General features: G+C 35.8%; 1 protein-coding gene across 1 annotated transcript in view; it reads right to left on the bottom strand.

The window, feature by feature from the left end:
- Positions 1-24,968, bottom strand: part of PKHD1 (PKHD1 ciliary IPT domain containing fibrocystin/polyductin) — a 611,151-nt gene that overhangs the window by 545,852 nt on the left and 40,331 nt on the right. Inside the window, 7 exon segments of the mRNA XM_031964731.1 lie at positions 1,383-1,525; positions 4,353-4,443; positions 4,558-4,647; positions 6,702-6,980; positions 8,924-9,038; positions 15,360-15,501; positions 22,416-22,511. Coding sequence (XP_031820591.1) covers positions 1,383-1,525; positions 4,353-4,443; positions 4,558-4,647; positions 6,702-6,980; positions 8,924-9,038; positions 15,360-15,501; positions 22,416-22,511 — 956 coding nt within the window.

Here is a 24,968-nt window from a genome sequence, read left to right as displayed (position 1 = left end):
TCATGCAATAAGGACCAAGACTCAGGAAATAATAGTGAGAATGCAGAGATAAGAGCAAACATATTTTAGAGGGAGAATTAAAAGTATTTAGGGATAAACATGATATGTTCATGATCTGTAAATATATTGTATATTACATGTAGTATATTTTATATTGTTATATAGTTTACATAATTACAATGTATATTATATTATATATTTTATCACATGTAATGTTTTTAATTTAATAATATAAGTTTATATTACAATATGTAACATGTTATAAAATACATATAAATTGTATTATTATAAGCTTAATTTTTCTGGGTCTCAGTTTTCAAATCTGCAAAGTGAGGAGTGTAAACCAAAAAAAAATTTTCACAAAGTCTCTTCCAGTTCTAAATCTATAATCCTATTTTTTAACTAGTTATGATCGGGATTATAATTATCATAGCTGATGTTTACATAGCACATTAAGATACAGATAAGCCCTTAATACTATTTTATTTGATTCTCACAAGAATCCTTTAAGATAAATACTGCTATTCCCATTTTTAAGATGAGGAATTCGAGCTTACTTCTTGGATGATTTTAGGCAAGTTGCTGAACCTGCTTCAGTCTTAGTTCCTTATCTTCAAAGGAAGAGTTTGGACAAGATAATGTCTATGGTCCTTTCTAGATCTAGTTCTATGACAATTGTGCAATATATAAAGGGTTTCCAATAATGGTATGTAAAGTTTGTGCTAAAAACTCATTGATGATACCTTAAGCAGTTAAAAAAAAAAAAAAAACTCCCCAATTATGTTACAAATAAATTTTCCTTCCATGATGATAAGCATATACATATTCATTTCTGCAACAATTTAAAACTCTCATGATTATTATGTTGTGTTCATGTAGCAATTACATCAAGCTCTAATAACAAAATTGCTGTTACTGGAGGAAATTAATGAACAAATCTAAAAGAATATTGTTAGTAATGTAAAATTACTCAGGGGGCTCACAACACATTTTTGTTGTTTTGGGTATCAAAAGGAGTTTGACAAATGAAAAAAAAGTTTTGGACTCATCATCCTATAAGTTAAAATTGAGGTTCAGGGAAATGAGCAAATTTTCTATGGTCACACAGTTATTAAGAGTCCAAGAGATTTAAACCCAAGTTTCATCTGACTTCAAGTTCAGAACATGGTAATCAGTGATTCCATGATACATTGGATACATCTCTATGGTAATAAATAAGCTGGATGTTACTATTGCCAAAAATTCTTAGCAATGATTACTTTGTGCCTCAGTTTCCTAACCCCTCATCAGGAAATAATGTCTATTCTGGTGACTACTTCACATGGATATTTTTAAAGGAGAAGTGAGAAGAAGCCTGAAAAAGATTTTGCACTATGACTTACATGTGTATATTGACCAAGTTGGTATCTCATCCGCATGGTTTCTGATATTCTAACAATTTGTTGAGGCTGGTGGATGCTGAACCGCCCACAGAAGGGCTCTGTCCCACTACTAAGGTCCCCATCAGGACCAGAATCTTGTTGACCTGATAATAGTCATAGTACAAAGAAAGGATGGGTGAGTTTAAAGAGAAACGGGACATCAGAGAAGACCAGAAAGAAGGGTTGGGAAAAGGTTAGGAAAAAATAGAATGTATCTCTAAATTCAAACATGTTCTCTCACTCAAATTTACTTACTTTTTTTTTTTTTTTTAGAATTTCTCATTTGTATTCATACTCTTATCTTATACTTATTTAATCATATGTTACATACTCCCATAACACATTTAAGTTTAATCTGTACAGTAACATTTTCTTCATCATTTTCAAGTTTAGATAACCAACAAAACAATAAACCAAGATCTGATGTGTAACATTTGCCAATTTCTGAAGTGTAAAAGTTTACACAGGGCAGCAGTAGATAGAGCATTGTTCCTGAATTCAGGAAGGTTCATCCTGAGTTCAAATCTAGTCTCAGGCATTTGCTAACTTTGTGACACTGAGCAAGTCACTTAATACAGCTTTTCTCAAGTTACTCATCTGTAAAATGAGTTGAAGCAGGAAATGCCAAACCACTATAGTATCTTGGCCAACAAAACCCCAAATGGGGTCACTAGAAGCTGGACACAATTGAATGACACTTACACGGAAAATTAACATCTGTCTCCAGTTATGTAAACACTAGCTTGCTCCAGTACCCCCTTGTATAATACTCCCTATTAGAATATAATTTCCTTAAGAGCAGGTAACAAATTCTTTTTCATATATATATATATATATATATATATATATATAGCCTAACACAATAAACTCATAAAATAAAAGTTTGTTGAACACCTTAATTCAACATTTTCTAAGAGGACTGACCTAGGGATAGATTTGGTGGCAAAGAAATGGACAAAATTATATAATATTTTCAAGTACAATACTTTTTTTTTCAAGTACAATACTTAAAGGAATAGATCCATATTATTCAACAAAAACAAGTTTAAAACAAAGTCTCCAAAAGTGAAATCAATATGGTGAATTCACTCCATGTGACAGTATATACACCCAAAGAGTAAATAGAAATAAATTACATTTTAATATGATATACAAGTCAAAATTGGGTTTGATTATATCAGCTCTTTATGTAGCTGATAAGGCAACTAGATAGCATAATAGATAAGGCACCGGGTTTAGAATCAGGAAGGCTTTATCTTAATGAGTTCAAATCCAACTTCCAACATTTACTAGCTATGTGACCCTCAAAAAGTCAATTAACCTCACCTATAAAACAATGCCTAGAATGCCTTTTTTTCTGAGGTTGTTAATAGGTTCAACTGAAATAACATATAGAGAGTACTTTGCAAAATGTTAACTCATATATGAGAATTTATAGCACCACAGCAATATGTATGTAATAGCTAACATATATATTGCTCAATTGAGATAATATATACAGAATACTTTGCAAACTTTCAAGTAATCTACAAGTATATTAAGACAATATGTATGTGATATCTAATGTTTACATATTACTTGAAAGTTTGAAGAGTATTCTGGATATGTTATTTTAATTGGATACATGCCTACATAAAAATTTTTATATCACCATAATGTAGGCATGTATCTTTTAAAGATATAATTAAGTGATTTGCCCATGGTCACACATCTAATAAGTGATAATGATAGGATTTATATTTATTATTTCCTGATATTAGGTAGGAGAAGGGCAGGAGGAGGAGTTAAAGGGTGGAAGTACCATGTGCTCACAGTTAAGATGCTATATACAATAATTAAATTATTACTTCCTGATCCTAGGTGAATAATTATTCTGAGAGGAGAATGTCCAGACAATCATGAGGGCTTTGAAGACCTATTCAAGTCACCAGAGGATTCAGGAGGAGCCAGAATCAATCACTGACAGTCTCCCAGAAGCAATAATTAATCAACTAATTAATTACTAACCTGTAATACCAGAAAGTAGCCAATGAAAAAGGAAGTACAAAAGATGGATAAAAGATGTTGAGAAAGTCATCTGACAGTGTTATAGCTTCAGGGTCTGTTACCCCTTCATAAGAGAGATAAGTGATTTATGCCTAATTGTTGATACTGAAAAGAAAATTGCACTTACAAATAAATTGCATGAGATCTCCACAAAAGGGACAAAAAGATTCTCAGGGGAAGGAGTTTAGAGATACTTTTTGGGTCTGGGTGTTCTCTACATGTGTGATTCATTACATAGATATAGACATAAATTTTTTTTTTTTTTTTTTTTACTTAGGCAACTGGGGTTAAATGACTTGGCCAGGGTCACACAGTTAGGAAGTATTAAGTATCTGAGGCCAGATTTGAATTCAGGTTCTCTTGACTTCAGGGCTGGTACTCTATCCACTGCACTACCTAATTGCCCCTACATTTATATTTTAATCTTGAACCTAGTCTCCCAGAGACTGTGTGTGTTCAAAGGAAGAGTGTGCCTCTGATTTAAAGAGTGTTTTGTGGTGATTATTCTAGCTATATTTTTTCATCAAATCCTTTTTCTAAAAGCCAAGTTCAAGCAGCTGATTTATATAATAAGAGGGAAACTCCAGTTCCTTATAGTAATGTCTAGAACTCTCTGGGTCAGCCATGTCCTACAATTTGAATGCAAGTTGTGGGTATAAATATAGAGAATTACAGTTAAAGAGTCAGGTTGATGATTTAGCTATCATTTCTAAATGCAAAGTTTAAAAACAACTTTCTTACTTGTTTAAAAGTACAACCCCAGAATCCACACAATCTGATAATTATAATTGTTTCTTTTTATAACTTTTTCCTTTTTACACACAGATATAGGAAGAATGAATTGGAGAGGAAATGGTTCATAATTCACCAAAGTCAAGAGAGCACCTTGTTCAAATCCAAACCGGAGAAGTATTTGAGCTGAAAGTGGTTCCAGTTTGCATTTTATTGTGAGCAGTTCCTCTATCACTCTTTGGATCTGTTGGGGGAAAAAATAACACTTGGAATGATGACTATATCAAGAAAAATCAGTAGAAAATCTATAAGTGTAATTAAGGAAGGTTCCAGTGTTGGAGGAAGAATAGGCTCATACCTGGGCAGCAGTCGCATTTACAGTCACTGGCAGGCTGGAGACACCATCCCAGGTGAGACAAAATTTTCCTGTGCCAGTCACTTTTAGCATCTGAAAATTTAAGAAGGCCAAGAAGAAATAATTCATACTAATTAATTCAGTCAGATTTCACCCTTATCATTTCTTTTTCAGAATACTGTTTTTATTTTCTCCATTGCCTAGTCCATTTCCCAGCCCATTATAAACACTCAGTAAACATTTATTGAATTTAATTGAATTTCAGTATTTAAATTTATCCATAATTTAGAAACTAAGAAGCAGTTTTTAGCAGAAAGGTAGTGTAGTATATATCCTGACCTGAAGTCAGAAAGATTCATCTACATGGTTCAAATCTGGCTTCAGATAATAGCTAAATCACTTAATCTCCTTTGTAACTTTGTAAACTTAAGTTTTCTCACCTATAAAATGAGCTGGAGAAGGAATCTGGGTGACAAATTACTTTAGTATCTTTGCCAAACAAAATGTAAAGGGGATCATGAAGAGTCAGACACAATTGAAAGAACTGAGCAATAACAAAAAGGGGGAAGTTTGGCTTTTACCCATTAAATAAATGCTGTTCTTGCCATAAATATGAGTCTATCTTTATATTCCAAATGTCTATTTAACTTGTCTTGAGAAGTTCAAATGATATTATTCAAAGACCTCTTTAAACCTTGCTAAATAAATGTTCTTACTCAATCTCCTTTGTTGAAACACCAAAATTGCAGGTCACAGATTTAGGGCCAGAAGTTAGACTAAATCAAGTCCAAGTTTTTCATTAACAGATGAGAAAACAAATCAAAAAAGGATTGAGTGACATGTCCAAACTCATACAGTGGTAACTGAGCTCAGATTTGAGATGAAATACCCTAACTCCAGAGCTGTTCTCATTTCTTTTAAACTACCTCATACCCCATTCTCAAGCCTTATCATTGACTGAATATTTAAATCTCACCTTTGATGCTGTCTATGTGACTTTCAGTAAATCATTTCATTTGCTTGGGTTCCATTTTTCTCATCAGAAAAACATGAGCTATTTTATTAAATTTCTTCTGATGTCCTAGGTCTAAATCTAGGCTCTTAAGGTCCTTTAAGATGAATGCAAATAATTTACATACTGACTCTTTTCCTATGGAATAAGAGTCCTTTGCTTTTTGCAAGATGAGGACAAGCTGAAAGGACTAAGGGACATAGGAGCTGGGTGCTAGTCAGAAAGCAACAGCCACAGATCAAGGAGCCTGATGAGTGATGGGTTTCAGACCTCTGTTCTTACTCAGTGAAGGCAATGAAAATTTACCAGGAATTTAGTCTTAAAACCAAGGAAAGCCAACCAAAACAGAACAACAGTCCTGTAAATAATACTTTTTCTTTTTTTTTCTTTCATTTTTCTTTTCCTTTTTTCCTCTTTCCCCCTTCCTTTCTCTCTTCCCTCCCCCTTTTTTCTCCTTTCTAATCTCTCTCATTCTCTCTCAGTTTCTCTCCTTTGTTCTCTCTCTTACTCTCTTGTTTGCTCTCTCTCTCTCTCTCTCTCTCTCTCTCTCTCTCTCTCTCTCTCTCTCTCTCTCTGTCTCTCTTCACATGGATTTCCACATCTTGCTCATAATAGAATTTCAGAGGCTATTCAAGAGTCAGTTCCACTATTGATCCACCTAAGACCTCTTCTTAGGCAACTTGGTAACCCCTCTCTCAGTCCCCATTATTTTCTAAGGCTTATTAGACTGATACCAAGCTTAGTGCAAACACACGATCAACACAGATCATTGCAATTCAGAATAAGTGAGTGCAGGAGATCTGCCAGTTTCGGCCTTCCCTGGTAGCTGGAATTACAGACTTGTGCCAGTACCTCATAGAGAAATAATATTTTTGCAGGATATTTTCAGAACTATCACCCCATTTGTCTTTATAACAGATCTATAAGGGAGATGAAGTAGGTGCTCTCTTTTTATATCATCAGGAAATTGAAGTTTAAGATGAGGAGATGACTTACTCAAAGTCACACAGCTAATCTGCACCAGGAGTGGGACTCCCTGTACTGTGTCATTTCCACAAGATCATGGCTACCTCACTTTTAGAGCTAAGTTACTGCTTTAGCTTAAGCCTCAGTGCATACCAAAGGTAAAATTCACCTGTATCTCTGGGAGCCTCTGAGCACTGGCTCGGATCTGGAGCTTCTCCCGGTGGTAGGTATTGATCACATCAGGATTCAGCCAGGTGTTGTGAATCTGGACCCCAATGCTCATCCCACGACTAGGAGTTATGCCATAGTGTTCAGCTTCCAGGTAGTACTTTGTTCCACCCAACAATTCCAACTTTGGGGACTTCTGTTGCCAGGTCTCCAAATGCCCATTCATCTCCCAGGAATCAAACCAGTCAGCTATGCCATCATGAATGAAAGCTATTTTTACCTGTATCAAATAAATATCCAATGATAAAAACTCTTGAGTTTTCAGGTCTATCCTCTTATCCCAGTAAGGAAGTGGCTAGATAACCCTTAAAAATTGTCCTGTCCTTAAAATGATAAGAAAATCAGGTTATTCATTCATAAAAGAGTTGACAGAGGCATCCCTGACAGAGACAGAGGAAATTATAGTTAGGTGTATCTCCATTTCTCTCTGCTACTCTTTTTCATTTTCATTAGAATGCCAAGAACACTATAAAGAGGCATTAGAAAATGACTGTCACAATGCAGAAAGAATATTCAATTGGGAGTTTAGAGTCATGGAACCTCAGTTCATATTCTAGGTCTTCTCTTTACCATTTGTGTCACTTTGGACAAGTTCCTTAGTCTTTTGGAGCTCTTTTTCCCATAAGTTTTCCCATCTTTAACATTGGGCTAACTTTCAAGTATTTTCTGTCTCCAAATATAATCCTATGTGATATTAGACAAGTCCCTTAGCTTATTGGGGCTTCAATCTCTCCATGTGTAAAATAAAGTTTCATCTGGGGTGAGTTTCTGGTTCTTCATCTATCTAAGACAAAAATCATGTCATTTCCTGAGTACTATGGGTAAAGCCTGGGATCTCCTACCTAGACCATACCATACTGGTCAGAACTTTGCTACAAAAAAGCTCAAGTATTCTCATCTATGCTCTCTGGTCCTGAACATTTTCCAAGCTTTTGATAGAAATGGGCAAAGTACAAAATTGCCAGGAGATAGAATTAGGTAAGAAAAATTTTCCTTCCAATTAGAACTATCCAAAAGCAAAAGTAACTACATCTGGAAAATATGGCTCTAGAGTTAAATGAGACCATAAAAGTCCCTGAATCTCACCCTCTCAGTTTACAGGTGAGGAAACTGAAGTCAACAAGATCAAGGAATGTGCCTAAGGTCACACAGGATCTGAGATAGGATTTGAATTCAGTTCTTTATGAATACTAGTCTAGCATCATCTGGCTATATAGTGAGTTGATCATCACCCTCAAACTTCAAGGAAAGGTTAAATGAACATTTTCTGGACATGTCATTGAGGGTATTTTTGTTCATGTATGGGTTATATTAGATAGCCTCTAAGGTTCCAAATATTCTGTGATTCTGGGTTTGCTTTCTTTGGTTGCAAGCATAGCTAAAAGCGAAACTGGGTTTATAGATCTACCAAATGAAGAATTCAAGTATTGATAGTTTGGGTGACCCAGAATAATCCTACAGCTGTATATTCTTTAGAATTTCACTCAAGTAATGAAAGCAAGACTAGGGGGGGAAAAATGTCATTGTGAATTGTATAGATGCTTATATTACATGGTAGAAACACATGAGGGCACTCTAACCAACCAGCAAAAAATTTTAGACTGAGACTTTTAAAGGCTTGGAAGATAAAAAAAAAAAAAAAAATCATAGTTTTATATTTAAAGAGGTCTCTAACCCAATCCTCTCATTTTACAAATGAACAAACTGAGACTCCAAGAGATAAGTCAACTGCCAAAGATCAGACAAGGTCAGATCATAAAGTGACAGAGCTAAGATTCAAACCCAGGCCCTTTACTCTTTATCATTCTGGTTTAAAGATTGGTTGGTTTCCATAGCAGCAAATTAAAATTTTAATTCAAAACCAAAAACAAAAGAAAATTGAAAACACCTTTTGTCAATGACAGTGAATTTCTGTTTGTACTTCTATTGAAGATAGTCCCTCTATCTGGCACCATTTCCCAAAGAGGGCTTCTGATGTTCTCAGGGCACAGGGGGTGTAGCAAGGGGAGAGCTGCCAAGATTTTCTTTCTGAACCAATTTCAGATTATACCTAGCTATCCAGCCATCAAAAGTTCATGAAAGTTCGGTGGCCTTTTTTTGAGGCATGGTGATGGGTTAATAGAGATGGGGGAAGAAAGAGAAGAGGTAATATGAATAGAATACCTTGGTCCCTGGATCTTCTGATTGACTGAAGTATAAAGAGGCTGGGCTATCTGCCTGGATCCAAAAAGTATAGTTATTTGTCTCTGGGGCAACAAAGAATCCACTGAGCCGAGCCCTGGAAAGTAGAGGATACACTAGTCATGGGAAAAAAACAAATCCTAAATAATTTTACAATGTCTCTTTTTGCTTATTTGACTTGATGGTGATAAGGGAAAAAAAAACTTGGTTCCTGCCTCCTTTGACTGGGATTCTCTTAAAAAAATCATTCATATAAAATGGACTAGGCTCAAAGTCTCCATGACTGGTCTGGAGGACCTTCTGGAAAAAAGGAAGGAAGGAGAGAGAGAGAGAGAGAGAGAGAGAGAGAGAGAGAGAGAGAGAGAGAGAGAGAATATGAGAGAGGAAGGAAGAGAGAGAAGGAGGGTGGGAGAAAGGGAGAGAAGAAGAGAGGAAAGGAAAGAAAGAGAAAGGGAGAAAAGGAGAGAAGGAAGGAGAGAGGGAGGGAAAGAGGGAGGGGAAAAGGGAAGGATGGAGGGAGGAAGGGAAGGAGAAAGAGAGGGAGAAAGGGAAGGAGGGAAGGAAGAGAAAAGAAGATTATGTTGCTGCCTTTTATTTTTATATCACAGTGATACATTCCACTCACTATACTAAAAGTGAATCTTCTCTTATAATCAGTTAATTAATATTAAGTGTGCTAGGCACTGAGCTAAACACTGAGGATATAATGAAAGGAAACAAACAAAAACAAACAAAAAGAGTCCTTGTCCTCAAAATCTCACTGTCTAAAGGAGAAAACAAATATATTACTACGTACAAACAATCTATAATCAGGAAAAGTTGGACATAATCAATAAAGGGAGGGTATGTATTAGAATTAAGGGGGATCAAGAAAGACTTCCTGGAGAAGGTGGGACTTTTGCTGGAACTAGAAGGAAACTAGAGAAGCCAGGAGGCAGATGAGGTGAGGAGAGAGAGGCTTCTAGATGTAGGAATCAGCCAGTGAAAATGATCCAAGTCAGGATAGAGAGTGTACAGAGTTCATGGGCAAGAGGGAGAAAGGGAGGGAGGAAAGCAACAGAAGGTGTAAGAAAACTGGAAAGATGGAGGAGGACAAGTTATGAAGGTCTTTGAATGCTAAAAAGAACATTTTATCTTCAATCCTGAAGGTTATAGAGAGCCAGTGGAGCAGATTGAGTGGAGAGGGAAGTGGGAAGGTCACCAGGAAGGACATGATAAAACCTGTATTTTTGACAGCTAAGTGGAAGATGGATTGGAGTGGGGAAAGATTTGGGGCAGGAAGAACAATGAGCAGACTTTCACAACAGTCCAAAGGTAAAGTGATGAAGATGGTAATAGTATCAGAGGAGAGAAGTGGGCATATTTAAGAGATATTAGAAAGGTAAAATCAACAGTCTTTGGCAACAGATTGGCTATAAACAGTGAAGAAAATAATGATTTGAGGATAATGCCTATGTTGTAAGCCTGAGGTACTAAGTGGATGATAACAAGCATTTATTAAACTCTTACTGTGTGCCAGGCACTGTGCTTTACAATTATTTTCTCATTTGATCTGCACAACAGCCTTGGGAGTAGTTACCCTTATTATTTCTATTTTTGTTGTTTGTATTCAATCATGTTAACTTCGTGACCTAATTTGGATTTTTCTTGGCAAGGATACTGGGGTAGTTTTCCATTTCCTTCTCCAGTTCATTTTATAGATGAAGAAACTGAAGTAAACAAGGTTAAGTGACTTTCTCAGCTACTAAGAATATAAGGACAGATTTGAATTCAGGAAGATGGGTCTACTTCATTCTAGACCTAGCACTCTCCACCTAGCTTTCCCTTATATCCAATTTACAGTTGAGGAAACTGAGGCAAACAGAAGTTAAGTAAATTCCTCAGGCTCACACTAAGAACAAATAATTGAAGTTGAACTGAACTCAGATCTTCCTGATTTCAAACCCAACAATCTACCCACTATGACATCTAGTTTCCTACACCACTGTTATGATATCCTCAATAAAAATCAAAAAGTTAAGAAAAGTAGATAGCTTGGGGGTCATAAAAAAAAGAAAAACAGTTCAGCAAAAAATGTAACCAAACCAGTGGTCTCAGCCCTTCCTTTCCACTAAGAGGAAGGAAGTATGTATCTTTAACCATCTAATTGAAAAACTATTTTTGGTGTTTTACTGGCTTAGAATTCTACTTCTTTTTAATGATTTTTTTTCATTTACATTGTTGTGGCTATACATTGTTCTTCTTAATTCACTCTACATCAGCTTACATAAATTATCCCACATTTCTCTGAATTTTTCATATTCATCATTTCTTATAGCACAATGATCTACTAATAGGCCATATAGCATAGTGGGTAGAGAGAGAACCTGAGGGTCAGAAAGAACCAAATTCATAGGAACTTAGATCTAGAATTTAAAAGCCATTTAATCTAATTTCCCTCAGTTAATGGAAAAGAAATCCACAGAACAAGGAAGTTCCATTACTTGCCCAAAATTATATGGGTGATAATCTTTAGCAATGGCATTCAAACTAAGGGCCTATAACTCTCTCTAACTTACCACCCTGTCTTCCCTTTAACACATACTAAAGCTATGTGATCCCAGGCAATTCATTTTCTATAAATAACAGAACAGTTGCTGATATGCTTTGGCAGAGAGAGTTCCCTAAATTAATAGTCACAGATCTAGACAAGAATAATATTCCATTACGTTCATGTACAACAGTACAACCATTCCCCAACCAGTGACATCCATTCACTTTCACTGGTTGCTCATGCCAGATACAAATGAGTCCAATTTGAGTATTGTGGATAGCACTGTAATGTGACCCCTCCTATAGATGGGCTAAGAATAGTCTGGACCTGACTATTTTGTTCATCCCCAGTGACAAAAAAAGAAAGAGATACAGGAAAAGGAAGATGATGATGGTGTTTCCCCCACATACCCATCCCCCACTCTTCATCCTTCACACACTCACATACTAAGAATAAAATCAGGGAAGCATTTGTGGAAATATGATCAGACCCTCTCCTCAAACCTATGCTACAGGGAGTCTGAGAAAAGAAAGCTTAAAAGAAGACTTTTTATCAGGATCATTCACAAAGGTGATTGTAGTAATTGAATTAAAAAATAGAAAGAGAGGAACTGATGGTTCTTATCCCTTTCTTCTGTTTTCTATTAGCTAAATGAGAAGGGTACCTGTTCATAAGGGTATTTTTTCAATTCTTTTAAAGACCATATCTGATTGATCTAATCTGCTTTTTCACAAACACCTATGGTTGACTCTGCCTTGACACTTTATTGTGTTCCTGTGCTCAGGGATATATAATAACAGTTCTGAGAGCTACATGAGAGTGATTTTTGCCAGCAAAGGACTGAAATCTCAACTACCCACCCTATAGCTAGACTTTTTTTTTCTCTGAGGGCATAATCATAAGACATTCATATGTTACAAGAGCAGAATGATTATGGATGTGGACACTTAGAAATGTCCTATCAGATCACAAGCTGAACATAAACAATAACTTGTTTAAATGGAAGAAAGTCTTAGAGGACATTGAGTCTAACTTTCTCATTTTATAGATGAGGAAAGTGAATCAGATAGAAATTAAAAGATTATTCCAGAATTACATAACTAGTAAGTGCCTGAGATGGGAATTAAACCCCAAGCCTACTGACTCCAAGTCAAGTATTGAAACTTGATTATGTGTGTATAACAATGTCTAAATTTATGTTTTATATAATGAAGATTTGTTGTCTCAAGAAAAGCTGGGCTCTCCCTTTAGCTGGAGCTTTAGTTTCTTCCCTATAACTACTTCCCTACAGCTGGCACCTTCTGCCATCCATTCCTTACTCTCATTGCTCCTCTCAAATCTGAACCTTGCTCAGGGCAAGATTCAGGAAATTTTAATCCTTTCCCACCCAATGGTACCTAAGAATCCATTCCTGGTTTTTTCTTCCCTTGTATTGGAGAGAAGAAAGAAGATAGAAAAGAGAGAGAGACATAGAGACAGAGACAGAAACAGAGATAGAAAGAGACAGACAGAGATAGAGATACAGAAAGAGACGGGGTAGGGCAGTAAGGTAGAGAAGAAAACAGACAGCAGACACAGAGACAAAAAGACAGAAGCAGTGACAAAAATAGTGAGAGAGACAGAGAGATTGAGACAGACAGAGACAGAGAGACAGAGATGGAAACAGAGAAATAGAATGATTGAAGATTGGAATTGACTTGTAAATAAGAACTGTTCCAAATTTATGAATCTTTGTGAAAAACATATGGATTCACACAAACTGTACAACACTCTACCCAAATCTACCTAACCTCATCTCCCAAAAATTGTGAATGCAATACATTCACTCCCCATCTCTACTTCTCATCATTTTTACTTTCCTTACAAGCTAGAGTGCTACCTTCTTTATGAAGCATTCCCAGAATAATTTCTTTACAAACCATCTCCTTCCTATCTTCCCATTATTCCTACATTACTGCCCTCCATTCATTCTATGATCCAGCCATGATGATTTACTTGCATTTTCTCATACTTCAGACTCCATCTCCATCTGCTATCTTCATGTCTTGAAATTGGCTGTGCCTTATGCCTGGAATACTTTTTATTCCAAACAATTAATTTTAGTAATCTTGACTTACTTAAAGAAAATCAGCTCAAGAGAAATCAAGAAAAAAGGAGATTTTCCCAGCAGCTAGTATCATTCCCTCTAAAGTTACTTTCCATCTATTCTGTATTTATCTTGCATTTATTGATTATTTATTTACAATGTGTATATGTGTATACATATGTGTGTATATATACATACATACAAATGTATATGTATATACATATATGTGTATAGGTATAGAGATAGAAACAGATATAATTTCTTCCATTTGAATGCAAGTTCTTTGAGGGAAGAAATTGTGAGCTCCTTAAGACGGGATGCTGGTTTTGTCTTTCTTTGTATCCCCTAGCCTAGCCTGATGCTTAATAAAAAGCTTATTCATTGATTTCTTGATCTACTCTCTATCCTCAAATTGCTTTGCATTTATTTCTTCATATAATTTTGGACCCCTTCCCCAAAGAGAATATAATATCCTTGAGGGCAGGGCTACTGTTTTGTTTTTGTATTTGTAATTCTGACACTTATCATGTGATTTAACTTTTTTTAACCAATAATCTCAGAAATCATGTATGCATCTTCCATATTTTACAGATTAGGAAACCAAGGCCCCAGGAGGTTAAATGGCTAGGCATTTGAATCCAAATTCTCCAACTCTAGACCTATTGGTATTTCCTCTAATGCACAGGCTCCCTATAGTATTCACTTATTTAAATGGTGATTTTGAAAATTGTTAATTGCTAAATGGTTTCATTGTTCTCCCAACCACTGACCACCCACCACTCAGATTTCACATGCCACACTGAATTAAAACATTTGGGGATAACAGGTGTAGGAATGAACACTACTACTGTATCACAGCAAAGGGAGAAACTCAGATTTGGCTATGGGGGACACAGAGAGGTTATATCTGAGATTTTTAATCTTTTTTTCATGTCATGGTCCCCTCTGACAGTCTGGAGAAGCCTTAGTCTGATGAAATCCACAGATCCCTTCAGGACAATATTTTTAAATGCATAAAATAAATATAAAGAATCATAAAGGAAAACAATTATATTGAAATGTAGATATCAATTATATATTTTAATTAACCGAACAAGTTCATAGAGGCCAGATTAAGAAATTTGCCAGAGTCAATAATTAGTCATTAAGTTGAGATTTGAGTCCAAGTCCAGTGCCTATCCACAACATCATGCTACCTCTCAAGGACAGATATTAACAATTTAATTACATTCTTGAATTAGTCTATGAAATTTTGACATCAAAAGATCCTCATTCACAAAAATGTTGGCAGCATATAGCCTAAGAAACTAAATTTTACTGCTATTCAATTAGTTAATGATGTGATGTTCTGGAAAATATGTAACCAGGTCCTCCAGAGTGGGGCAAATGTATGGTATCACATTTTTCAGTTTAACCTGCATTATTGTTAATGATTTCTCCACTTTAAATCAAGATAATCAAAAATATATATCAAGTCCTGATTTGTGGAATTTGCTGATTTCCAAAGTATAAATGCTCACATTGAAAATTTAATAATTATGTCTTAGTCCAGTAGGTGCTGGCTCTAGCACAGCCCACACTAACGACCAATTAGTATACCCAAGACTAAGTGGTATTCTTTCAAGTAAGTTTAAGTAAGTTTTTTTAAAAGTTTTTTCAAGTAAGTTTCTTTAAAAACAATTCTTTTAAAATCTTACTTATTCTCCCCTCAAAAGGACATATAGTCTGCTTTCTCAGTGCAAATCTTCTTGCTTATAATGTCATGGTTCTTCCACCTTTTCCCAAAATCTATCACATACCTGTAATGTTGCCCTTCCTCTGACCAGAATCCAAATGGAGAACTAGCATTGGGAACAATCTGCCATCTGTAGCCAGGAGTAGAATTGGTGAGGTCGAGGCCTTCCTGAACATTTCCAGCTTCAAAGAGAAGTCCTCGATTGCCTGTAAGATAAATGCCACTAAAAGAATTGGAGAACTTTTAGACTTAAAACTGAAGGTTTAAGGAAACCATTTAGCTTTCACATAAAGCTAATAGTTAAACAGAAAGAACGGTTATTATTAAATTATTATTAAAGTATGAACTCTACCCAATCAGAGATCATCACAAGGCACCAGAGAGCCCTGACTTATGGAACCTTCCCCAGAAGTCCAACCCTTCTCTTGCTCCTTGAGATACCACTAGAACCTTAACAACCCCATCAGTCTTGCTATTTGCCCACTGATAAACCCTAAAGAAATCTGGGCATTTACATTTTTCACACAACTTAACTATCCTATTTGTGTTGTCTTCCCAAATTGTGATTTGAGCTCTTTCAAAGCAGAAATTCTAATGTTTCTGTTTTCAATCCAGTGCTTTTCCATTCTGCTATCTAGAGCCATTTTTGAGACTTTTTTTTTCTCTTACAGCTATCTATTAGGAAATGACAGCCTAATGAGGGCAAACATCTTGCCATATGTCCTACTACTACAATCCTTTCTCAATACCAAGAACAGAAACCTCTGGCTTCAGAAACCAAGTTCTCTATCACCCATCCAACCTGGGGGAATTATTCCACTACTTTGAGACTAAAGTATCATGTCTGTTGAATGAAAGAAAACCCCTCTATCTACCTTATATAGCTGGCCCATGACTATGCTTTACAAAATTCCTTCTAGTCATCCACCACAAAATCACAGAAGCCATGTCTACTCATTCTGGGTACCATGGTCATCATAAATAGGCATTATATGAAGCCTTCTACTTCTTGTTCTTGCTCTTGCTCTGAGAACAACAATAAAATCAATGCAACCATTGCCATTAGAAAGAGATAATAGTTGACTGTCCTGTGGCTGCACCTATAATCACTATGACTTCCTTTCTGAAAGAGCATTGGTTGAGACTCTCTTTTAATTCCAAATTTATGATCCCATGATCCTACATTCTATCTCCTCTAATAAGTTCCTTGTGGCAAAAATTTGTACTCCCAAACACCCAGCATAGTGCCTGGCACATTGTACATTTGTTGTTGTCTAGTGGTTTCAGTCATTTCCAACTCTTCATAACCCCTTTAGGGGAATTAACTTGGCAAAGATACTGAAGTTGTTTGCCATTTCCTTTTCCAACTCACTTTACAGATGAAGAAATGGAGGCAAACAGGATTAACTACTGTATCCAGAATCACATAATTAGTATGTGTTTAGATAGGATTTGAACTCATGAAGATGAGACTTCCTGATTCCAAGTCCAGTGTCACCTAGCTATCTCACATTATAGCTGCTTAGAAATAAATGCTTGCTCATGCATAATAACAACTTTTCATCAACAACACAATATGAGAGAAATAAGGAGAGAGACTGAGATGAAATTAGACCCAGAAAATGTAACTGGTAGGAGAAGTTCTATAGATCATGCAAAAGGTCAAATGGGCTGCTTAATGTACAACTTAGCAGGCTAGAGGGAATAGCTAAAGAATATTAATTTAAAAGTTTAACTAAATATATTAATTAAAAAATTTATTTTGAAAAGAGTGGAAAATTTCTCTAAAGCGTCACTTCTGAGTGGAGAAAAGGGCAGAGAACAGAGGAATAGAGATAATGTGCATGGAAAGAAACACTTGTTAGCGTTCAATAACATGAGACTAAAATAAGGAATGGACACTTGGTAAGAAGCTATCAAATATAGTCACATAGGAGAGGAAGATTCTAGTTGGGAAACAAATGTATGGCTATTTTTGATAGGGGGACTACCTATAGATAGACAACATCCCTGTCTAGAGGCAAGATGCCAACTTCACAAGTACAAGACAGCAGGTCATCTTTAAATATATCTGAGGATTTTACTGGACTACAAGATTGATATGACTCAACAGTGTAATATAACAGCCATAAATGTCAAAGCAATCTAGAGCTGTATTGAGAGGCATAATATCCAGGAATAGGAGGTGTTATCCCTCTGTCCTCTGACCTGGTTAGAACATATCTGTAATGTTATATTGGTACCATCTTTTAGGCAGGATCTTATAAACTGGTGAACATGAACAGAAAGGCAACAAGTTTTGTGAAGTCTTTAAGATAGTGTCATATAAGGACTGAAAAAAGGAAAGATGCTTATCCCGAATGAGAGATTTGGGAGGAACATGATTTCTGTTTCCATATATTTGAAGGGTGGTTATAGGATCATTGATTCATATACATATAGAGAGTTAGAAGGAGCTTTAATGGCCATCCAGTTCAACTTTTATTTCTCCTTACATGTGAATAATGAAACTAAGAGGTCAAATTACTTGTCCAAAGTGACATAGATAGTGAGACAAAAGTGTGATTTGAACCCAGATGCTCTGATGCCAAATTCAGTGCTCTTTCCATGTCATCATGCTATGGAAGCCAAATGGGGTCATGAAGAATCGAACATGACTGAGATGACTTAATAACAAATCCTATGGAAGAAGGATTTAACTTCCTCTGCTTGACCCAGGAGGACAAAATGAGAAGCAATGGGTAGAATTTGCAAAGCTAATTTAAAACAATAAAAGTATAAGATTGAAGAAGTTAACATTTAGTATGTGACAGAATAAGTTAGACTGGTTCTGCTTAGTCTAGGACAAAATAAGGAGCAATAGGTAGAAGCTGTAGAATCATATCTATGTTGATTGAGTTTGTAGGGAAAAACTTCCTTTCAATAAGCCTCACCCTGACCTGGACTTTCTCAGTAGACAATATGTTCCTCCTAAGTGAATGTCTGTAAGAAGAATGATTACTTCTTATGTATATTGGGATTAGTGATTGGGTGTGGATTGGACTAGATGTACATGAAGGTTGCTTCTAGTTTTGAGAGTTCCTTCTACCTGAAGATTCCTTAAGGTAACCTCCCCTCTTCTGGATGATCTATGGTGCAAGAACTTTCTCTGTAAGATTGAAGATCCAAAAACTTGCATAAGTTGACGCAAAGTGAAGTGAGCCAAACTAGAAGAACTCTATACATAGTGAAGGTAACATTGTATGATAAAGAATTGTAAATATCTTAACTATTCTAAGCAATACAATGATCCAAGATCCAAGGATTCATCATAAAAAAATGCTATCCATCCCCAGAGAAAGAACTGATGTCTGAATATAGACCAAAGCTTATTTTTATTCATTTTTCTTCCTTCCTTCCTTCCTTCCTGCCTGCCTTCCTGCCTTCCTTCCTGTCTTCCTTCCTGTCTTCCTTCTTTCCTGCCTTCCTTCTTTCTTTCCTTCCTTCCTTTCTTCTTTTTCCTTTCTTTTATTCTTCCTTCCTTTCTTTATATTTCTTTCTGTCTGCCTTTATTTCCATTTGTCTTTTTTTCTTTCTTCCATTTGTCTTTTTTCTTTCTTTGCTTTTTCCTTCCTTTTTCTGTTTTTAGTCTTCTTGCACAAAGTTACTACTATTTTACATGATTACATACACATAGCCTGTATCAGATCGCTTACTATCTCAGGAAGGGGGAAGAGGTATTGAGAGAGAGGAATAGAATTTGGAGCTTAAAACTCTTTAAAAAATGTTAAAAAAAAAAAAAGTTTTTACATGTAATTGAGGAAGGAATAAAATATTTTTAAAAGACTGTACATCAAAACAATGAAGCATTAATATGCTTTTGCTATTTTTGTTTAATTTTTAGATATTCCAGAGTCAAAATGAACATTAGCAAGAAATTAGTCAATAAGCTTGTAGTAAGCATATCTTATGTTTTAGGCACTGAGCAAAGGCACTGGGATTACAAAGAAAATCAAAAGACAATCTGTTCTCAAGAGCTTACAACCTAATGAAGGAAAGACAAGTTTCCTCAAAGAAGCTATATTCATCAAAAGTTGGAAATAGTCAATAGAGAGATGACACCAGAATTAAGGGTGATCAGGAAGGCTTCTTGTAGACAATGGGATTTTAGTTGGGACTTGCAGGAAGCCAGGAGAGTCAGGGGCAAAAAGGCATGAGAGAAAACTGGTTAAAAAAAAAAATGAGCAGTCAGGAAATAGAGTGTCTTATTTTAGGAATTGCAAGGTTATCCTGTGTCACTTAATATCAGAGTATGGGAGGAGTGTAAAAAGGCAGGAAAGGTCTGGGGAAGGGGGACACACAGATTATCAAGGGCTTTGAACATCATCAGAAAATTTTGTCTTGAAAGTAATAGTCACTAGAATTTATTGAGTGTGTGGTTTTGTTTGGGGTTCTTTGGGGGGGACAGAAGGAACATGTTCAAATGAGCATTAACAATTCAGAAAATAGCTTTTTAAAATGAACAAAACTTGATGATTACATTTACCACCTAAAGAGGGGAGGGGCACAAGGAGGTGGGCACTACTATGAAATCTACTTCAAATCAGGGATTCTAAACTTGGGACCTAAATTTTAAAAATAAAACTTTACCTTTTCAATTATCAAAAATGTATTATTTTTTTCCACCTTCCATCTTTTCTGCCTCATGAAAAAAAAACCAAAATTCTTATATATGTGATAGATTCATTTATCTATCTATCATATTTATAAGGATTTGGTATTTCTTTTCTTCGAAAAGAATATATTTCTTTGGAGTGCTTGTATATTTATACATATAGATAATTTGTTTATAAATTATATAATATCTCATATATTTAAATTACATTTTTGATTTTATGTATTTCACTTTATTTTATGCTTTTAAAATGAATTTAACACAGTGCCTAGCACATAGTGGGCGCTAAATAAATGTTTGTTGGATTGGAATGGATTAAAAACAGTATATGAGAAAGGGTCCATAGACTTTACCAGACTGCCAAAAGGGGTCCAGAGAAAAAAATGTTAAGGACACCTGCTTTAAGAAAAGTGTTTTGTCCTCCCACAAGAGAGCTATACAGACCCCTGTTGAGTCAAGAGACATTGTTAACTTGTCCTCTCAACAGCTGCATTCAGCATATCATACCACTGTTACCCGAGCCGCCAGCACAGGGATTACTCACTGACAGAGGGACCCAGTACTCTTTTCTTACACAAGCAAGACTTGTTGCTTTCAATCACTCATTTCAGTGGTTTCCTTTCCTTAGATGGGAGTCAATACAGAGGAATTGGGCCCTAGGGAATCCCTAAGCAGGAGCTTTGCAGCCATTTCCACACCTGAATGACCTTTCCTTAGTAAGGTGTCTTCTCCCACTGAGCCAATTTCCTCTAAGTACCCTGCACTCTGGAGACAACAGCTCCTGCCAGTTGTTAACTATAAAAGGAAGCACCTCTGCAGTTAGTTCCCTGTTGTGGAATCCAAGGGTATCTCCCCTGGATCCAGGGGCAGGTGATGTGCCACCTGCCCTGTTTCTAACTACACCTGAGCCTGTTGTTCCCAAAGGGAAACAGCAGTGAGGACTCCAACAGGGTTTGGTAAACTTGAAAAGTTTTGACCTTTTCATCTCAGAGCCATGAGAAGGTGGATTTTTAAAACTTTGAGGGCTCAATGGAGGAATAGACTGTATTTTCCTCTTCAGCTTATGCCTGTTTCATTTACAGTAAACTAATGGCAAAGTCATTTCAAGGCAGAGAACAGCTGCTCATAAAGGAGAAGGAAAGCCATTTGAATGACTCTTCTTGTGCTCCAATCTCTACGTTCTAATAGGCTTTGATTATAACTGACCTGGTATTTGTTACATAGAGTGCAAGACTTGAAGTGGAGATACTTCCTCAACACTTGTAAAGAGACAGTGTGGTCTACTACACTGACCCTAGAGTAAGAGGATCAGTTCACATCCCAGTGTTGATGCTTACTACATATATGATTCTGGCTAAAGTCCTTTCTCTTTTCTAGGTATTCAGCTGCAAAAGAAATAGGACATATAAGAAAACTTTTCATAATCCATCTAAATCTCAAGTTATCATCCCATGATTCTCAGCTATGTGACTGGTAGTCATTTAAATTCTCTAAAACTCAATTTCCTCATCTGAAAAATGGGGATAATAATGGCACCTCTCTGGCAGGGTTTTTGTGAGAATCAAATTCATTCCCTCAGACTAGTTGTGTGATCCTGAGTGATTAAACCTCTGTTTGCTTCAGTTTCTTCATCTATAAAATGGGGATAATAATAATATCTATATCACAGAGTGATTGTGAAAATCAAAAAATAAATGTAAAATACTTAGCACAGTAACATAGTAAGCCCTATATGAATGCTAGTTATTATTAATCAAGTAAGACAATGGAGACAAAACATTTTGTAACCTTAAAGCACTATATAAACATGAGCTATTATTATTGTTTATTAATATAGATGAGAGCAACTAAGTCTCTCAGTGAATAAAGTGCTGGGCCTGTGGTCAGGAAGATTCATTTTCCTTATATATTTACTAGTTCTGTGAGCTGGGGCACATCACATAATCCTGTTTGCCTCAGTTTCTTCAAATGTTAAATGGGCTGGACAAGGAAATGGCAAACTACTCCAGTATCTCTGCCAAGAAAACCCCAAGCAGAGTCATGAAGAATAACACATAACAGAAAAATGACTGAACAACAAAATAACATTAATGAGGTAATAATCATAGCATTCTTTGTACATAAATTTGAGACTGCTTATCCACTATCAGTAGAGCATACACTTAGAGGTATATCTCTAGTAGCTGTGGTAAATTGTCTCTCTTTTTCTCTAGTCCATAATCATGTGAATCAGTAAGAGAGCTGGTCAAGATCACGGATGTAATTCATAGCTGTGGAACAAATCATAGTTAGCTGTCCTACTTAGAATTCATGCTCAGAACTTTGGTTTCACAGAGTGCTACTTATCTGAGTAAATTATCTGTTGAGTTCATGGCTGAGAGATTAACTCAAAAAAGTTCAAATATTCTCTTTACCCTTGGATCTCCCCTAAAGAAAATAACAAAAGGTACACTGCTACTTCCTTACCTGGTTGAGGAGATGCGAGTTTTGTACTCTGCTTCAGGGGTCTAGTGGTACACTCAATCTTCCTTGGAGAGATGTATTTGATTTCACATGGGATACCTAATCCAACATGAGAGAAGAATGGAATAAATCAAAAAATCTGAAATGAAAGAATGATAATTGGGAGGAGCCATCTTGAGCTTGGGCTCTGGAGTCAATGAGCCTGGGTTCAAATCTCATCTTGACTATTTACTACCTGGGTACCATTGGTTGATTTGCTTAATCTCCCTGGGTACCACCTTCCTTATCTGTAAAATGAGTCTAAAATTAGCACCTATTTCCCAGGATTTTTATGAAGATTAAACAGGATAAGAATTGTAAAACACTTTGTACATAGCAAACTATTGTTAACTATTATGATTATTCCAGAAATCATTTATTTTAATTCCCCCATTTTATGGACAGAGCCAAGACTAAAAACCAAGTTTCTTGACATTTGACCAGGTATTCTTTCTACTATACTATCCTGAGTTGCTAAAACATTGGTAGGAGAGGAAGAAGTCAAAAAAGGAAAAAGACACAAAGAAATACCTATCCTCAAAGCACTTTTCTACATCATCCTATCTTTAAACCTTTGCTCCCTCCTGCTAAAATGTCCTTTTTTACCATCCAAATCTAATTCATTGTCCAACTGTCCAATTCATATCCAATTTTAAAAGGTCTGTTTAAAGACTTTCTCTTCTATAAACACAGTGTCTGGAGAAAATAAAATTGGATTTAGAGTAAAGGAATAAAGCTTTATATTCTGCCTACTACTTACTACCTGAGATTGTTACATTTAGTCACCTAAATTCTTTAAGCCTTACTTTCTGTTTCTATGAAATAGAAATATTGTGGATTAGGTGAACTCTAAATTTTACTTTTGCATTTCTGAATCCAAAATCCTGTGACCCAAACCCCTCAGCTTGAAATCATCTTTTTCTCTTGTTCTGTACTCATAAAGTTAGATAGATAGATAGATAGATAGCATTTCCACATTCTATCTTTTATTTATATAGGCTACATCTCCTGCCCTGGAAAGACAGTATGACTTAATGGATAGATAGTTGGCCTCAGGATCACTTGGATTCAAGTCTTACCTAGGTTATATACTGGCTGTGTGACAATCTTGTCAAGAGAAATGTTTATTTTTCTTTTATGTTAATAATCAATTAATATCAGGGGAATCAGGGTTTTTCCCTTTTTCTTTATTCAAAGCCTTGCCCCTGTGAAGGACATTGCTGATAGAGGAAATTGGATTAACTTTCTTCTCAATCTTAGTTAAGATTCCATCCAACTGGGATCCAAGTGACTTGGGTGAAGGTATATTTCTTTGTCTATATTGCCCAGGAGTGGGTTAGTCTGGGTAGAGAAGAATAAAAGTGACATAATCAAAATCATGTCCCCCCCCACCGCCCTTCATTAGGATAAGCCCACCTTTTATTATTCATGCTCTCATTAATTATTAACTAAAGAAAGTTGATTTCTACCTTTTGGGAATACCCACTCTTCATAAGGTATTAAAACTCTCAGCAGCCTCCAAAGTTCATCTTTGATTTACAAGGGAAAGCCATTGACCACATTTTGTTAATTATTCACTAATAATAGTTCATAAAATGATTGTAAATTACAAAATTATCCCTCTCAGGCTTTTCATATGCCAAACCTGGAAAAAATCACTTTATTTTTCAGTGCTCTAGGACAGAAGTGTCAAAAACCTGGCCAACAATATTCTTGAGTGTGGCCCAAACCAGATTAAAATGAAAGTGGAAAATATTTAACAATAACAAAAATAATAAAATATAGATAATATATGGTTTTCTAAGCTAATATGAGACCTGAAAGGGTCCATATGTACAGTTTAGTGGTCCCTGTTTCAATTTGAACTTGACACCATCACATTAAACTGTAATCATGACTGCATAGTGGGTCATGTAACTGAATGTAGAGGTTGCAAAAAAATTGGCAAAGTAAAAGGTTTCTGAATGCAACAACCAAAAATTAATTCAAGATAAAACATGTAATGAATTAGAGATATTTGTCGGACTGCTTGCTTGTGTTACATTTTGCAACTTCACTGCAGCCTTGGATCTGACTGAGCATACAACATGAGCACTTTATATTAAGTATGCCCAAAAGCTGCCAAAAACATCTCTGCTGATATTCAAGACAGGATTTTATTAAAATTTCTCAGGTACAAAGGGGTCACAAGTGCAAAAAAGTTTAAGAAGCCCTGCTCTAAGGAAGTCTTTAAAACTAATTTATTTTCATTCCACTTTTTATTTTTCCTCAATGTTAAAACAATTTTTTTTTAAGTTTTGAGTTCTAAATTCTATCCATTTCTCCCTCCCATCTCTCTTGTCTAAGACAATAAGCAACCTGGTATTATGAAATTATATTTCCACTAAGGTTCTGATCTATACACATAGAGGGGGTTTCCTCATTGAAAAGTTCCCTATAGCAGTGAAATCTCAGTCCTATTTTTATCCCTGGATCTCCTCTACTGAACTATAAGCTTTGTAAGACAGAAAGGAATTC

The sequence above is a fragment of the Sarcophilus harrisii genome, chromosome 4 (genome assembly GCF_902635505.1).
Source record: "Sarcophilus harrisii chromosome 4, mSarHar1.11, whole genome shotgun sequence".
NCBI classification, from domain to species: domain Eukaryota; kingdom Metazoa; phylum Chordata; class Mammalia; order Dasyuromorphia; family Dasyuridae; genus Sarcophilus; species Sarcophilus harrisii.
This window is presented reverse-complemented; position numbering and strand designations above follow the sequence as displayed.